General features: G+C 36.6%; 1 protein-coding gene across 1 annotated transcript in view; it reads left to right on the top strand.

The window, feature by feature from the left end:
* Positions 1-17,994, top strand: part of PDE10A (phosphodiesterase 10A) — a 166,665-nt gene that overhangs the window by 84,721 nt on the left and 63,950 nt on the right. Inside the window, exon 3 of the mRNA XM_066546695.1 lies at positions 14,437-14,465. Within this exon, the coding sequence (XP_066402792.1) occupies positions 14,437-14,465 (29 nt within the window). The remainder of the gene's footprint in view (positions 1-14,436; positions 14,466-17,994) is intronic.

Here is a 17,994-nt window from a genome sequence, read left to right as displayed (position 1 = left end):
TATAATTTGGAATTCAGCATTTTTTAGTTTATCTAGCTGTCCATCAGCTACGTGTGGAGATGCTTCTTGGAGCACTTCTAGGAAAATGCAGATGCTGAGAGAATCTAGCAATATTTCTGGGGGCAGCTTAAAAAAATTAATTGGCTGGGTTTCTGATTGTTAGTAGTGCCAAAATAATTATTTTAATAGCAACAATGAAAGGAGTAAAACTGTATACACAGAATCCTCAGGAATAAATGTCGTGTTGGAAGTTCAGCTTGTTTCTTTTCTTTTTTCTTCTTGTAAATCTAGTTAAAGGGAGAGAATATTTGATTTAGATTTTCTTCATTCTTAATAAATGTGTATAAGATTTTGGATAGTACTGGAGTTACAATAATTGTTTTTCTTTACTTTTATGATGCATCCTAAAGTAAAAGATTATTTCAAATAATACTTTATTTTCTCTGGAAGTTTTCACAGCTCCATAATTAATTAGCTGAGTTTTTGAAGAGCTCTCTCTTGTACAGACTTAAGAAATTATTGGCTTTTTCTGAGTGATTCTCTTTATGTAGAACTTCAGGCATTGAAATCAGCACTCAGTGTCAGCTTATTAATATTTGTACCTTATTTTCCTTTTGATAAATAGTCAGAATGAAGCCTGGTGTTACTAAATTTTCTCTACCTCTCTAGGCTTATAATTTTTAAAATATATATTAATATATTTCTTAATTCTAGGATTGTTAGGAGCGACACAATTTTTCTAGGTTTTCATTCCAAGGTCTGCCATTTCTTTTTACATGTTACAGTAACAGAACGATTTTCCTTGGTCTCAAGGTTCTCTCTGTCTCATGATATGTCCAAATCCCTCAGGTATGGTTATCTCTTACTACTCTTTCTGAAGATGGATTTTCTTAAAGAGTGCAGAAACAGAAGCAATTTTTGTACAGTAATTAGGGGAGATTTGTGTCAGAGACAGGAAGTCAGGAGCTTTCTGACTTCATAAAACTTTGGTGAACTCTGATTCCACTTTTACCTCTTAGAAAAAAGAAATTAATAAGGGCTCCTGCTCTGTTTTCATATCCTTGAGGCTTCATTTGTGCATCTCAAAAGGTTAATGAAAACCTTTGCTGTGGTAAGTGACATGCTCACACATTTTTATAAGGAGAATAAAGTAAAAGAAGGACAGGCATTTTTTCATTCTTACCAGGACCTCTTTTTGGACATATCACCTTTGGTTTTGCAAATGTTTTTAAAACATGTCCAGGATCCAATCCTAGGGGAGGAATCAGAGGAAACTGGCTTGGAAACTCTTGTGTTTCTTAAAGGAAACAGATTAGGAATCCAGAGAAAGTATTGAATTTCTGTTCTGACTTCTCAGTAATCATGTTATCTCAGTCTGACCTTTGCTTTGAAAGTACCTCAGATTAGTTGCAAGAGATTGTATTTAGTTAAATGTATTTCATTTGACGTATTTCATCTTTGCAAATTTTCCTTTTAGTGGTTGCACAAAGTCTATGTTGAGTTCCAGATATCAGCATCTATATACACAGGGGAAAAACCCACAAAGCTCCAGTTCATTTTGTTCATTTTAATAGAAAGGCCTCGGTTAATGCAAAAGCAGAATGTATTTTTCCATAGAAAACATATCTGGAAGTCCTTATGACCAGTTGAAATGCTGCAGAAAAATACAGCAGAACAGTGGTGCCTTTCTTTGGGTTGATGATACAAAGTACTTGTTGTTTTGCTCCTAAAACACATTTAAAGATGTAGTCCCAGTGACTGTCTAAGAAGTTACTCTATGCAAAAAATAGGTTTATAAAAATTGTCAGTACTTAAGTATTTGCTCCTGCCCTTCATACTGAGCTCATATCAGAAGAACCCTCCAAACTTGCTTATATACCCTCGTCTTATTGAGTCCTTGGACAAATTCAGAATCTTACAAATTTTCTCGCTACGAGTTTCAGCATTTACTAGAACATTACTGCTCTGAAGATTAGTGTTTCAAAGATACTGTGGCATAATACGTGAAAAACTGAGCTGCTCTGTCAGTAGAGAAGCTTAGAAAACAGCTTACCTGCTTATCCCATTACAGCTTACTCGTGCTTTTTGTAAACATCCTTGGCGACGTTCCCAATAAAGATAGGGATGTGAAGTGGCTTTATCAAGTGGTTTCCTTCTTTCCCTTATGTACTGAAAGGAGAGCCCTTTGGGGAAACGTAGGACAAAAGCAAGACTAGATGCGTGTAGGCTACGGAAAGGAGGTGTGGATTGTGTAATCTCTTGGTGATGGCAGGCTGAGACACTCACCCTTTTCAACTAATTAGCACCCCATAGATGCAAACAAATATGTAGTATTTTTTTCTTTTTCTTGCTGTTTTCCGTTCCCATGATGCTACAGATCCTGGGTTTCTTTGGGCTTAAAGAAAACCTAATTTCTAGGATATAACAAGTTGCATTTTAATTAATAAGTCCTGTTTATAATAATATCACTGTCAACTTAAACCAGCATGCTAGAGTAGGTTTCTAAAAGAATGCATGCAGTTATATACTTGTTTTATGTTTGTGGGAAATCCTTTGATGCATCAAATTAAAGGACACTTGCTAAATTATGTACAGAAAAAGAAGTAAGTTTAGTGACTGGGTAATATTTTAAATGAGAACTTTTAAAGTACTTAATAAGGATTTTGGCTTGTTTTTGTAATTATAAAGTGATTTTAAGTAGGAGAACACAGGATTCCATCACTAAAAATTATTTCTGAATATTTATTTTGCTGTGTTTTCTGTGGATCAAATTATGTACATTATGATTATGACTAGCATTGATCAACTGATAAACTAAATTGAAAGACTGTTTTCCTTTATTTTTGCACTCTAAACTACCCCTCAATATATGAAAGTGTCTTTGGGGGCATAACTCAGTCTGCACCACGCAGCTGACTGCCAAGTCTTTCTACTGGAAAGCCAGCCATTATTTTCTACTCTCTGCTGCACAGTAGTGTGCATCCACCCATTTAAAGCATTGAGCCTAGCTTTTGATTTTATGTTAATCTTTTGTATTTGATATTCATAGGAATAAATTTTCTCTAGCCTTCTAGGTCATATTTCTCCCAAGACAAAACTGAAATATAATAGGTCCTTTTTTTTTCCCAAATATTTTTGAAAAAGTTGTAGTCTCTAGCAATGGGTTTTTCTTGGAACCGAACACATTTTTACCCTGTCATTGATTTTGTAGGCACACCTTATCCAATTTCATTGCTGGACTACAGTCGGCACGCAAAAAAAAAAGTAAATTAGGGAGTAGGTTTGGATTCTTCCAGTATATCTGGAATTGTAATGGAAAAGAAAGCATTAAAGTCAGTAATACTGTGTAAATCAGTTACTGGAATCACAGGCGTCTTTTAGAACAAGGTTAGGGAATCTGTTGTGCTGTCAAAGCACGTTTCTCTCCATGCTTGTTTTCTATTTGAGATTTGGCTAAATAATTCAAAACTAGGAGGCTGAAGATAATTTTCCATCTTAATGCCCTTCCTATTTACCTGTTCCTAAAATACTATCACCTAAATATTCAATCCTAAACCATTTAGATGCAGGATGGACCAAAAGAAAGAGTATACTCCGAGGTATGGCTTAGCAGTGCTTGTCTTGATTTTTAAGAAATATTTCAAGATTTGAAGAGAATAGTGTGAATTCTTACATAAACCTTTCTCTGCATGCTCTACAGGTGCCTTAAACATTTTAAAGCGTCTTACTTATTCCAGTCCTGTGCTAAAGGAAACTAATAAATAGAAATGAATGTTGATGTGATCATCATGTTCTTTGACTGGAAGATCCCATTAAATCTGGACATCACTGCAACTACTGCATTTTTCTAAAGAGGATGTGTCTGTGTTTCCAGCCTGAAGGAAGCCATAATTGCATTTTGTTTTATTAAATATTAAGCTATTATGTATGAATGAACTTGTCATGTTAAAAGAAATAAGTAGCAATCATCTTAGCAAAGACAACTTTCAATGCCTCCTTGAAAGTCTTAGGAATCTCAGGCTCCTTTAGTTGGTCTTGAATGGCCCAGTCATTAGGAAACTGAATGCCAATGAATCCTGTCAGCTCAAGTGGTGCTCACTCAGACCAGAACCATCTTGTTCCCAGGAAATAACTCTGTAGTTGATTTAAGCCTGCACTGTCTGCCCTCGGCTTCCATCCCTGGATGTGTATATCCAGCCTTTCCCATGCACTGGTCGTTTTGCTTATGTAATTGTAGATTATATCTATGGCTCAGCTACAGCTGTAAACTGCCCCAAGGCAGTGGGGAGAGCACAGAGGTGGCAGTTCAGGCTCAAAGTGGTTTCTGCTGGTGTGGACCTGCACCTCCACAATCCTTTCTAGGTAGTTTAATCTCTTCTGGAAAAGAGTTTCAGGTATTCTCATCTGAGATGGCATCAGTTGGATCTGATTAAGTAATAGACAAACATTGACAAAACACTGGATTGTCTATTACTTAATCAGATCCAACTGCTGGTTTAGGTAATAGAATCATGGAATGGTTTGGTTTAGAAGGAACCTCAAAGATCATCTAGCTCCAAGCCCCCTGCTGTGGGCTTCACTAGACCAGGTTGCTCAGAGCCCCATCCAGCCTGGCCTTGAATACTTTGAGGGATGGCACACCATCAACTTATCTAGGTAGCTTGTTCCAGTGCCTCCTCACCCTCTCAGTAAAGAATTTATAATGTCAAATCTAAACCAACTCTCATTTCAAATCCATTCCCCCTTGTCCTGTCACCACAGGCTCTTGTAAATAGTTTTCTTCCGTCTTTTCTTGTTGCCTTCCTTCAGGTACTGGAAGGCTGCAATTATGTAACCCCAAAATCTTTTTTCCAGGTTGAAAAAATTGCCTATTCTCTTAACCTTTGCTTATATGAGAGGTGCTCCATCCCTCCACTCAACTTGGTGGTCCTCCTCTGGACTCACTTCAACAGATCAATGTTGTCTTCTGGTAATGGATCCCTCAAAAGGAAAAGTGCCATGCAATTCTTTAAACTCTGGAGAAAGATTCGTGCTTTGAAATTGTACATGTCCCTCTTTGAGTCATTTTCCATGTAGGTATCAAAGCAAGGACTTTCCAAGAATGACATGCTAGACTGTGTAAAATAAGCGCAGGGAGGACAGGGTGCTTAAAGGAGTTAAACATTAACACAGATTGTACTAATAAAAGTTGCAGAGAGAAGTGGTGTGCATTTGAATAAATCTGCACATATGGGAACTGGTATATATTAATTTGGAGTGAAAGTTGAATTTTCAGTTTGTTAGCTATCTCTTTTTATAGTAAATCCATTTTGGCACATTTTGAAGGTGACAGGAATTTGCATCTTATTCAAGTTAATTAGAATCCTAACAGACACCACTTTACCAAGTCAAGACATTGCTGTGTCTGGAAGAAAGACAATAGAAAGTAAGGCAATCAGTTACAAATGAGTGATTCCAAAGTGAGTTCAGTGTAGGCTAATAATTCAAAATAGTGAAGAGAAGTGCAGATAAAGCACCTCAGGTATCAAATAAGCCGGTGTGGCACAGCATTTAAAACCACTGACCTATATGCTAGATTAATTTGGCTGGCCTTTTGTTTATTTCCTAAGAATATCACCTCAGAGAATAACATTTCTGTGTGCAGTATTTCTGGAGCCGTTTTATTCTTACTTATTGTACATCATAGTATAAATTTTATATATACATTTAAAGAAAAGCCAATGTAACAGGCTTTTTCCCTTTCAGCTGCTGTAGAGACTGTCAAACTTGAAGTCCTTTTTATAGAATTCAGGCTCAGAATGCATGGAGTAACTTGGAAGTGACCCTGGAAAATAAATTATTGTTTTATAGAGTTTTTTTCTGCATTTCTTTTGTGCTTTTGTTTTATTTGGCATATTTGTTTTTATATACTAACTCATTAATGTGATTTTATAACCCTTATTGGTACTTTTATGCTATTTTGATCCAGCAGCTTTATTTGCAATATTGCTGTCTTTTTTTGTATAGTTAGTGTTGTCTAATGAACTTATAAATACTTCACTCTACTAGAATTTTAATAATGCCATCTGTTCACTTGATGGAGAATGGCAAAGCACACTGAAGTGACTACCTTTTTTTTTCTTCTTGACAGCTGTATTTTTAAAGCTTATGATTTAAGTTTCCAGCATTCTTTTAAAATTAACAATACCAGTAAACAATATTGGAAGCAAAAGGATTTTTTTTTGTGCAAATCTTACCTTGTGACTTATGTGTCAGGTTTTCTTTAGATGCAGTTTGAGTTTTTTTGATCTCTGTAAACAGTATTTTTTTTTTTACTGGATCTCATTTTCCACCATGTCAGAAAGTAAAATAATCCTAGAGAGGTCATCACCATTGGTAGCATCTGACGTCTTTGTCCAAGCTGCTTGCTCATCCTGGCATCTTTGTCCCTCTCTCCTTGCACATCCTCCTTTTGAAACTATTTTGAAAGTCTTTTGCTCTTCTTTGTGCTTTCAGTTTTGCTTTATTTAATTATGTTAATGTTTGTGTTTTGAACCACCAGTGTATTATGTAGTTATTAGGCTGTTCTCTTTGGTGTAATGTTTGGTGACTTAATGTCACTCCTGCAGTTAGTTGTCAAAACAAGTAGCCTGATGTCTAGAAATGGTCAGGTCCCCTGGCGGCTTCTGGGGGAGTCAGTGCTGCATGTGAAAATTGGGTGGCCTTGTAGGTATGCCTGAGTAGATGTCAGACCCAAATGTGTTAATTAACACAGCTCTGGTGTTTCTCAACTAGGTAGATGTAGTATATAAAGAAGTGTCAAAGAAGCAGTTGTATCACGGGGTTGTTTTTCCAAATTCCTCATCCAAGTAGTTGTGTGATGCTTGCTTACGTAAGGAACTCATGTTGGTGTTGACAGAACTCTGTGGCAGGCCTGATGAAGGAATTTGGGAAGAACGATGCTGTAACTGACAAATTTTGCGATTCCTCAATCATGACTGTTTCAAAACTATTTTGAAGGCATGGTGAGAAGGGACTTAGATTATGAATTACCCTTTTCATACTTGCAGGAATAGATTTCTCGCTTGGTTGCTGGCTCTCAGTGTGTGATCATTAGTAGTTCTCTTAGATTGACAATTTGGGAGATAGACACAGCTCCTTATCCCAGCAGGCGGCAACTACAGCCGTGCTGAAGAGGTGCGGCTTGCTCTGGTTTCCTTTATTCCACTGATGGAAGTGGTACTTCCACTTTCTCTTACTGCTGTGTTAGATATAGTTTATTAGCTTTCCAGCTGATTTCTGTATGTATTTCCTGATTTCTTATTAAGTATTTCAATTAATTTACCATCTGCATTGGATTTTGTTAGTTAAATAAAAAATGCACATGAAAGTAGTTTTGTCTTGCACGAACACATCCAGTTCTTCATTTACTCTAAGCTTGTAGATCTGAATTTGCATTTTTCCTTTGGACATTGCTCTTTTTTTTTTCCTATTTTTTTTCCCCTTCTGATTCCTTCTGAAATTTCCAGTTTAATCTCTTCTCTGTGTGTGTGAGTCACATTTGCCTTGCAACCCCTAAGGAAGGGATGATTTCTGTCACCAAGTGTCTCTCATGTTCCTAATTGCAGAGATACTGTGATTTACCTCCCTTTCTTATGGTTTAATGATTCAAGGAGCTAGATTCTTATGATGGGATTATTATCAGTGCCTGATAGTACAGCCAGCCCTCAGTTGGAAGCCTGTGTCAAAGTTTCTATACTGAAAGTTGGTATGCAGTACATTTGTTGGCATAGTGGAGCATGTGGATGTTCTGGTGGGCATATGCAGAAATCATCAATCCACTGAGGACTGAGTTCTACCTGTAAATTTTTGCGGAACTTCCTCTTGGAGAACCAGTCTGAGTCAAAGGATAATCTGGATGCTGATGTGCCAAGGCATTTAATGACTATATCTCCTGATGCATGTGGACCGCTAGGTGCTGGGACTTTGTGATGTGTTCTGGTGTTGGAGTGTCTGATGTTGGCTGTTCCCACATGTCCTGGGAGTTACATGAGACCAGTCAGAGCTATATAAACAGAGCTTCATTGGGAACATTCTTGTTTTCAGCCAGGGACAACTGGTATTTGTCACATTTTTATCTTGTCTTTTAGTAAGCTCACTGTTCAATAGCCATCCTCAATTACTTCACATAGTGCTAATATTATGTTAGGATTTCACAAGTGGCTGAGTCTCTACAACTTAGTGAATGATCATTCTCATGTGAGCAGTGAGAATCAGCAGAGTAAATCAACACACCTAGTCATCATTGGGGTATTTAACTTCCTTTCATTTCAAGCAATTGGGTACCAGACTGCTTTGGAGATTTTTTTTTTTTTTTAAATCATAGTGCATGTATTCTTGCCTGGAAACTTTTCTAAATCTGGCCTAGCATGTTTAATACTGCACTTGCTATTAGAGAGAGGTAAATTTTTCCTTTGTTCAAATGTCAGTAGAAGAATACTGAAATCCACAACACCTTGGATTTTTTTGTTGTTGTTGTAGAGCAGCCGAAAAGATAATTTTTAAAGTTCTTTTTTTTCTTGTATCATTCCTGTGAACTATAATTATCTGTCATTATAAAATCTTTTTAGAATAAAACTCACTACTTCAGGAATTCATAAGGTGCAATCATTATCTTTCATGGAGAACTGTCTATAATTTTGTAGTTATATATTCTGTTCCTTTCCACACACTGAAGATATAATTTTATATATTTTTTAGCAGTCTTCTCATTGCAAGCGAAATGTTTTACTCACAGTGGTGGTACTGATAAGTAGTAAATAGTTCAATCTTCTCTTGGTTTCAATCTGTTCATCGTGTTAGTGTAACATGTCATTTTTCAAAGACTCTAAAGTCGTGAATTATCTGCACATCATTATTCTGTAATATTCAACTCAGTCACTGAGAGCTTGATTATGATTACTAACAAATCAACTGAAATGTCCTAAAAGCAAAAAGGCTTAATTTGTAAATTTTAATCTGTCTTTTTCATCTTCAGGTTTTTTTCTTGATTAATTTAAATATTTTTTCAGTTTCTTGGTTTTCAATCTCCGGAGTAAAGTAAATAAAATACATCACTTGTCCAAATGTACCAGTGTTGTAGTTACAGTATAGTTTCTTCAGAGGGATTGAAATGATTCCCCTGACATAAATGTTTCACACTGGATCACTGCACTCTCTCACGTGGTAACCTATCCTCTCAAGCTCTAATGGTCCCTTACCCTTGTTGACGTTAGCAAACTTTTCCTCTGGGGCATTTCTTTTGTTTCTTTTGTCAGCTGTTCTAAAGAGAAGAAAACTACTCTGTCTTGATACATCTGCAAATTCTGAGGATTTTACTGCAAAGTTCAGTAACATGACAGTTGTTTTCAATGTAGTCAGAGGTGCAGAAAGATGAAAATCAGGCAGCCTGCAAAGCTTCTTGTTCTACTTTTGATTCTCTATAGCGATAAACAGTGAAATCTGAAAATTTTAAACAACTTCTTGAGAGTTCAATAGCTTACAATTTTATTACATGGACATGTTTTTCCCAAAAAAACCCATCTTTTATGTTCCTAAATGGAAGGAGACAAGAATACAGTGATCAAAAAGGTAGTGATAAGAACAAAATAGAAATATTTACAAGCAAAAAGTTTACTAAAAATGTTGGTATCTGGTTCTCTGTCTCCCCAGGGTAAGTGAAATATTACATTCTTCCAAACGTGTGTAAGATTATTGTGTTCTCTTGCTGTCACTGAGCCATATGCAGTATTTCCTGCTCCAGAAGCTGACAATCTGCTGAAATTTCTTGGTCTGTTTGGACCAACAATCTTGGAAGCCTCGCTCCATGCCAGGGATGGGAACCTTGGGGCGCTAAGCTGTGTGATCCCATCCCTTGCCTTGCTGGGCTCAGAGTGGGCTGCAAATAGATGTTGGGAAAGCAGGAGGAAGTGCCTTTCCTTAAAGTTCCCCAGGCATCTTATCAGCTGGGAACAGGTGTTCATGGTCTAGGAATAAACAAACTAAACTCCAGAGGCCCAGCAGGGTCCAGAAGGTGTGCATGTTTTTAAAATATCCAAATGTCTTGCAGTGGACAAGGTCCAGTGGGGCTTTCTCAGGTTGCTGGAGCTTCGTAGGACCTGCTTCAAGCAGTGTTCTCTTTTAACCATCTCTTTTGCTCTGAATCACTATATATTATAGAAATGCCATGACATTTAATACAAGAAAGCATTTCTGTTTTCCATTCCATGCTGTAGCAGTTCTATTGATTTTAATGCAATTGCTGAAGGTATATGTCTGAGTAGTATTTGAGCCAACGGCAATGTAATATTTTCCTTCTCTTTGAAAACACCTGCTGAATGCAATAAAACTTTGATTTTGAAGTTGGAATTTGGTATTTGAAAAATATTCAAGAGTGAAGAGACATCTCTATTCAAAAGTGAGAGAACAGATTAGTAGTGATAATGTTCTTTCTTGGATACATTGAAATTGGGTCGCTAATGGATGAGAGTCTTCTTTCACCAAACATGCTAACATGACATGTAATCAGTTTTAAAGAAAGCTGCAGTGCAGCTAGTGGACTGAAAGCCAGGCAGAATTATGTGTCAGAGAAGAAAAATTATGTAATTATGAGCATAAAGGTGTAGCTGTAAATGGGTAAGTATGAAAAAATGATAAACTGCTTTACATACTCTTCAGCCCATTGTCTTGTGGCTGCATTGGTAATAAACAATGGTGATTGCACCTTGCTGACTGATAATATAGATGAGCTAACCAGTTTAACACTCTTGTCATTCAACAGCCCTGTTGAATAGGATATCAAGTCATCGGCTAATTACCGTAAAACACAATCATACACTTTCTTGGTAAAGCATATTTACTGCTGGAAACTATTAAGTTTCTTCCTGATGGTCAGAGCCCAGGTTCCAACATGATTTTTGCTGAGGTATATTAAACTTGAGAGACTTCTGTTGAATTTTATGGAGCTTTTAGCAGATGTGGAAAGGCCCTCCTTAGATTAGTTGAAGTTGCCACATACGTTTTACAGTTGAGGATTTTTACCATCATGGATGTATAGGTGTGGAGCTACCATCCATTGGTATATCTTGTACTAAGTAATCAAGTACTTAGTTCTTAATTGCTTAAGTACTAGGCAATTTTGGTAACAGAAAAAAACCCAGGATCTTCCTCATGCTTTTCTGTTCTCGCAAGGACTGGTGATACTTTCAGAAGATGCCTTTTGGAAGTTTTCTGGCCAGAATAAGCCATCCTGCAAAATTGCTCCAACCATTTCATCAGTTTAGTGTGGGCTAAGACCATAGAAAACAATAAGCTTCCAAATTTACCAGATTTAGGTATGTCTAATGAAGTCAAGTGCACAGTCTCCCGAATCCTATTGTGTGTAGTGCCCTGTCTGCTTATGTGCGAAGGAGTGAATTAAAATTTTAGGACACCTGGCAGACAATATGTTTCTCTGTTTACCATCTGCAGTGAAGTCTTGGTTCAGGCCTTATTTATTGTCTGTTGCATGTTACTGAAGAAGAGGAAGAATGGAGCATCATTTTTCAGGAGCTTAAAAATAACAGTGTAGATCTTCTTGTTCATGGAAAAGAGCTAGAATTCATGTTTTGTCCTGCTTCAGAGAAAGAAACACAGTGTGCCACCAGAGATCAATCTAATGAAAATTCCCTTACAATGTATAGGCCTATGTTTAACAAACTAAATTAGTTTTCTGTGAAGTAACACAAGTGCTTCTGAATTGTGAGGTAAATCTGGACTGTTGAAAATCAGGAGCAGCGTTCAGGTGCCCTTAATGAGATTTTGCATTAAGAAGCAAGAATGTTTTTGAGTGATGGCTTGAAATTTCTGTTGCATATGTGTGATAGTTACTGCTTTAGGAAGCCCACTCTCAGCTGAGGTATCTTTGAAATATCCTACAAATGCAGTGGAGACAGAAGCTGCCAGATTCAAGATGTCTAAAATAAGGATGCAAATTGCAATTAAAATAGACTGACCAATTTCATCTGACTGATGCCATTCTACTGCAGAGATTAAGTAAACCTTTATTTCAGGGTGGTGAGATCAGTCTTTAACCAACTTACACAAATTGATATGGAATTTCTATTGATCTATAGGTGCATGACACTTTTCAAGGTAAAGAAAATGAGCGAATATGTCTCTGCTGGTCTAATTGCATTGTGAGCAACTTGTGTCTTATTATCTGAAGCCTAAAGCAAATTTTGAAAAGAAAAATGATTAGGTCAATCGGACATCTGCTGTGTGGGAAAACATTCCTTAGGAAACTGTGACTGTAGAGCTCTCTGGGATCTCAAACAGAATTAATCCTAAGCATTTGTTTGCTGTCAACAACAACATTAGTGTACCAGCAGCAGTATTTAACTACACAGAAAAAAGAACAGTTTAAGATCAGGGAGAAAGTCGATATTATTTTTGCAGAAGAGTTCCTGAGATAAAACTAACTAATTAAAATCATTGCTTTCATGGTAAATACCTCAAAATTTCATGTCTGAGATGTTGAAAACTTTCTTTGCATTAAAATTTTCTTTGTGACTGCTCTGGTTTAGCATCTTGCAATTGCCAAAAACTTACTGGCATTTGTTTTGTTTTTAAAAATGCATGCATAGAAATCGGTGTATGAAATGGGATTTTATTTTTTTTAAATGTGCTTCAGAGATGTATAGAATCACAGGCTCCATGAATAAGGTGAATAGAGGGAATCAGATGAAATACATAGTGTGCAGATGGAAAATAAAATAGTTTTTCTGGTATTATGTATTTGAACTGTGGAGCTCATAGCGTTTTGAGAATGCTAAAGACTGGTGATAGGTTAATAACCAGCCAAACAAAATCTAACACCCCTCCTACCCCACAAAAGTGTGAGGCAGAAAACCCCATCCTTTAAACAGAAAAGTGTCATCAGTGATTGAAGAAATGTTTGATCGGTCGGTTACTGAAAACTGAGAGTACACTCCCAAGGAAAGTGTCATGTCATCACTGTTTTCTGTTGCTCACATTTCCTGTTGCTCAGTGTCAGAAATCAGGTAATAGGAGAGAGGGATTTTGAGTGTAGCTCTGGCTGTTCTTGTAACTGGTATGCAGATTTGTCTGGTTCAGGAAGATAACATTACTGAATGTGGCAGAGCATGTGTTGCATGTTGCACTGCAAGCAGCCGAACTGCCTTCAATAGGCAAATTAAGTCTGTTCTGCATTTGCAATAGGCAAATTAAGTCTGTTCTGCATGTGTAAATTAGTGGCATATGATTTGACTAGGATTAAGAGGACACTAATATTCATTCACTCACAGTTGTGAAATATTTTATTTTCCTTGGCACCACTCAATTTTGAGGGGAAATCTGTATTGCTGTAGAGAATTCTTTCATCAGAAATTGTGTATTAAATGTGTTTGCTAGAAAATCTGAGGGTTTCTACCTTTGGTGTTTAAAAGTTCATCTTAAGTGGCAAGATATGAAGAGTCTTGGACAAATATAAGCATACCGTATTTTCTGTGAGATTAAATCTATTTCCTGACTGAATTTTAATTTCCGAAGTATAGTAATTGGACTCCTTGGAGCAAATAAAAGGTTAAAAATAGTTGTCTTCATGTTTTCAGAAACAACTAACCAAGTGGAGGTTTATAAAGGTGTTTTTAAGCTACTTTTGGTGTGGTTAAACTGAAAGTTGGAAACTCTGCCTGTGGCAGATGTGTTCTTGCTGTGTAGCTGTGCTCCCTGGATTTTCAGAAATACTACTCAATGTTTTAGCTCTGATATTGTACCTGTGTTTATTTATATGTATTAAACTTACTAAAAATGCATGAAAGTCTGTTTGCATTTGAAAGGACAAAACATCTGTGTTTGTGTCTGTATATATGTGTATATATAACCTTGTAATCTATTTTCTTTTAGCATGTTATGCCAGACCTCATCAGTGATATTCTTCTTTAGTTATGGCTACAAGATTTTTTTTTTCCATGTCCAAAGAAGTCAACATGACTAGCATCTTTGATATTAGAACTAGAACTTTGATATTAGGTTTAAGTCTGCTCACTAGCTTCCTTGTAGGATGTTGGTGACATATATTTGTTAGTAAAGGCCTTTAATTCTCAGAATATGCAGTACTAACAATACCCTAACTGAATTGGAATATAAATGTAGTGTTTAGTGTTTTTAGTGTTTTCCCTCTGAATTCTGAAATGTATGAAATTTTGTATTCTTAAGTCAAGATAGAATCCCTAAATACTTTATCCTAATTTCAGTTGATTTTTAGCTTTAGAAGCTTTTAAAAGGTTGTAAATGAAAGCCAATCTCAGGGTATTTCAATCACTTGATTAAACTGTATTAGGAAAGTTTTTTATCTTGTTTTTCATTCAGTCTGGAAACTTCCCAGAGTGCCTAATTGTTTGGTTTGTTTCCTTTTAGATGAAACGGCTCCTAAAGAAGTCAGCAGGGTAAGTGCTGCTCTCTATCCCCTCTAAAAACACGTGGCCCACTGTTCACTTGAGATGATTTTTCCATAAACTCTGATCAAGATTTATCTCTATTCCCTGGTTATAGTGTATCTCCAGAGGAAAAAATGCTGTACAGACTGTCTAGAGAACAGTTAATAAGGAAAATAAATATTAAGAACACTTGATTGGCTGTAAATAAATTGAAGGGTATTTTGCATTTAGAGTTCTCCCAGTGCTATTTTTGTGATCCAGTTTTAAAAAGGTACTTCGTGGAAACCAGGAAGTTCATGGGACTTTGAGCATAACATCATACTATTTAATCAGTGTAACTGCCTCAATAAGGGGCAAGCATAGGAAGGGAAGAAAAATGCCCTATTTCATAACACCCTTTTGAGATGTGGCATGATACAATGAGTTAAGTTCTCTTATTTAAAATATTTTGCAGTGGTCTGCATGATATGTAATGTAAAATCCTAAAAAACCACATTCAATAATAGACTCCCAACCCTAGCCTTACATCTGATTGACACTGTGTCCTGCAGAATATCTGTCTGTGACTGAGGACTAATTACAGGGATCTGTTAGGAGTGAGTGCCTTTGCTGTGAATGAGAAAATTTCAGTTCAGGACAACCTGTTGCTCCCAGATGGGTCCAGACATCCTGAGGGACCCCATAATGTGGGAGAACCCTTATGACTTTCCAAGATGGAATCATAGTCCTGTTTTGGTCTCCTTCTCGAATGTGTTGCATAAACTATTTCATGCTCCCAAGAGGAGCCCAGTAGTGTCAGACATCTATTAAAAACAGGGCAGGTTGAAAGACTGCAAAAACTGGCTGAATGCTCTTGCGCTCAGTGGAAGGCCTTTGGAAAATGCTAGAATGTGGAAGGAGTGGAGAACTAAGGCTGGTAGTGGAAGTTTCAGTTTTGTAACCCTGTGAGCAGAGGGCTGGTATAAGGGGTAACAGGAGTTCATCTCATATGTGTCTACAAGAAAGAGATTTAGTGTTGTCTAAAAATGAGTTCATTCAAGCAGACATTTTCCATATACATGATGTTCCATGGACTTAGAAGGCTGTTGAGAGTTTAGGTGAAAATTAGTGTGCTTTAGTAGTTCATTAGTTTTCCAACATGGTTTTTGTTCAACTCTTAGTATGCTACTGTTATGACAGTGAATACCTTTTGTTGTAATGTGGAATTATTGTTATTAGTGTATCAATATATATTGTTTTGATCTCAAAATAACTAAACATCTCCCTAAAAATCTCAGAAGCTCTAATTATGTATGTGGGAAAAATTGTCATTAATTTAGTAGATTAACATTTACCTAAACCTCTGTAAAACAGAATTACAGAATATATCTTAGTTACCACATCTGAGCTATTTAAGGCAAAGAAAACAAGTTCTGAACCCCCAAGTCTGCCTTGCCAGTCGCTCCCTGTGTCTCTCGGACTGGTGTCAGCCATCTCACCCCTCAAAGTCATATCTTGTGGCTTAGGATTTCCTAAAGATGGATGGGCTGTCACTTGAAGCCCTGGAATCAGTAGGGTGCAGATGATACTTCAGATGTTCTTAAGTAAACATTCTCTCCCTTGTTTTTTTTAGCCATCAATCATTGTGCACTTGGTATGTATACTGTGGTGCACTCCTATTTGGTTTAGCTTTTTTAAAAGTAAAGTACTTGAAGGTACTCAGGAGTACACCATGCTACAAATAAACAGGCTGATTTGTTTGCGGTGTTTTTGAATAATGCCATATATAATAATTTAGACCATTGTAATACATCCTCTTTCTTCAGCAGCAGCTCAAACTGATACCACCTTAATTAAATATGAACATAGATTAGAATTTAAATTAGGAAAGCTCTGTATGTGAGTAATGTTTTTCAGACAAAAAGACACGTTCACACTGACTGAAAAATTATGAGTTTTGAAGTCATTAAGTGTCACATTTTTAATTCCTGAAAACATCTGCAAGAAACAGCTTGTGTCATAGGGAAGGAAAAATTAAGGTTAGTGAAAGGAAATTTATTGACGAATTAAATCACTGATTGCTTTAGCAATACCATGTTAGCTAGAAAATTAGGTAGGAATATACTAAATAAATCTAATATTGTTGGAAGGTAATTTCAGTATTTTCAAGGGTTTCATGTTGCAGTTTCACACTTAGAAAATTTAAGAAATTTTGAAATGTAAGTTCTGAAATCCTGTTTAATAGGAACTGAATTTTGAATATATTATTTTTAGCTTCTCAGTAAAAAATTAAAATAAAGCTGCCAACTTGGCTATTGGCACTTCAAGTTTTTGAAAGAAGAGGAGAGGAGAAAGCAGGAGAAGACTTCTGCATAATTTAAATTTTGAGAATTGTAGAATAGAAAAAAAGAAAATAATAATCAAAATTTATTATTTTTTATTCTGGTCTACTAATGGCAATTTTGTCCATACTTTGGTGTTCAGAAATTATTTGGAAAGATTTCCTTGTTTGGCCTGATGTAGCATCTGAATGGTGGTGGAGGGAAAAGATTTCCTGATTCCTGTAGACAGCTTTTGGCATAAGAGCAGCTCTGGTTACAAAATACTTCATGAGCATCTGTGACCAATGAACCTGTGAACTTTTTTCTGATACTAGTTTCCAGTGTTTATGAAATATATGTAACTAGGGACAGAATCTCGTTTTTGCATGATGTAGTATTGGGAACATCCTTGGAAATGCTGAATTTCTTCTGCTCACTTATTGTGCAGATGTGTGTTGGCTGATCCCATCCATCCTAGTTGCACAAGTGGTTTTCTGGGTAGAGGGATTTCAAAAGGAAAACCAACTATTGAACTATTTGGATGAAGAAAACTTAAACTGAATACTTTGCTATTTTCCTGTTTAATCTGCAGAAGAAACGAAAAGAGAGGAGTGTGAGTTTGAGCACTAAGTGTGCATGTATTCATGCACATCTAGACTAAAGATGTAGTTCTCTGACAACATTAGTGAAAACAGTGTGCTTTGGAGGCATGTTATTCCTTTCAGTTGGCAAAAATAACCCCATTCCTTCATGAACTATAGCCAGGATTCTGTTCTACGTGCTGCTAAGTTCCCCGTGATCACTGTGTGCTCTTTTGTACCTCAGGTTCTGAAGTTTAAGTGAAAATACTCCATGTTCCTGATATGATCACAGCAAAATTAGCTGTTCATTTTGCTTAATAACTTTCCATTCCATGTTTACTTGAACAATACTTGCAGTGAAGTTGCCTTTTGGCAAGTACCTTTGCTTTGTAAACTCTGGCAATGCCAACAGCAATTCACTTTACAGAATTTTACCATATAAACACGAGAAAATTATTACCTAGCAAGTGACTTGCTCATTTAGATTACTTTATGCTTGGAAACAGGAATGATAGTTTAATCCTCTCCTTTCCCCTTTTTGGACTTGCAGCTTTTTGGCAGCTGCCTTGGCACCAGCCACCACCCAGCACAGTATGTCACTGCCAGTCACAGAATTAGCAAGTGTGTTTTCAGTAAGTAGTTGCAGTAATTGCATGC

This window comes from Molothrus aeneus, chromosome 3, assembly GCF_037042795.1.
Source record: "Molothrus aeneus isolate 106 chromosome 3, BPBGC_Maene_1.0, whole genome shotgun sequence".
In the NCBI taxonomy this organism is placed as follows: Eukaryota; Metazoa; Chordata; class Aves; order Passeriformes; family Icteridae; genus Molothrus; species Molothrus aeneus.
Note: the sequence above shows the minus strand (reverse complement) of the source record. Positions and strands in the feature narration are given on the sequence as shown.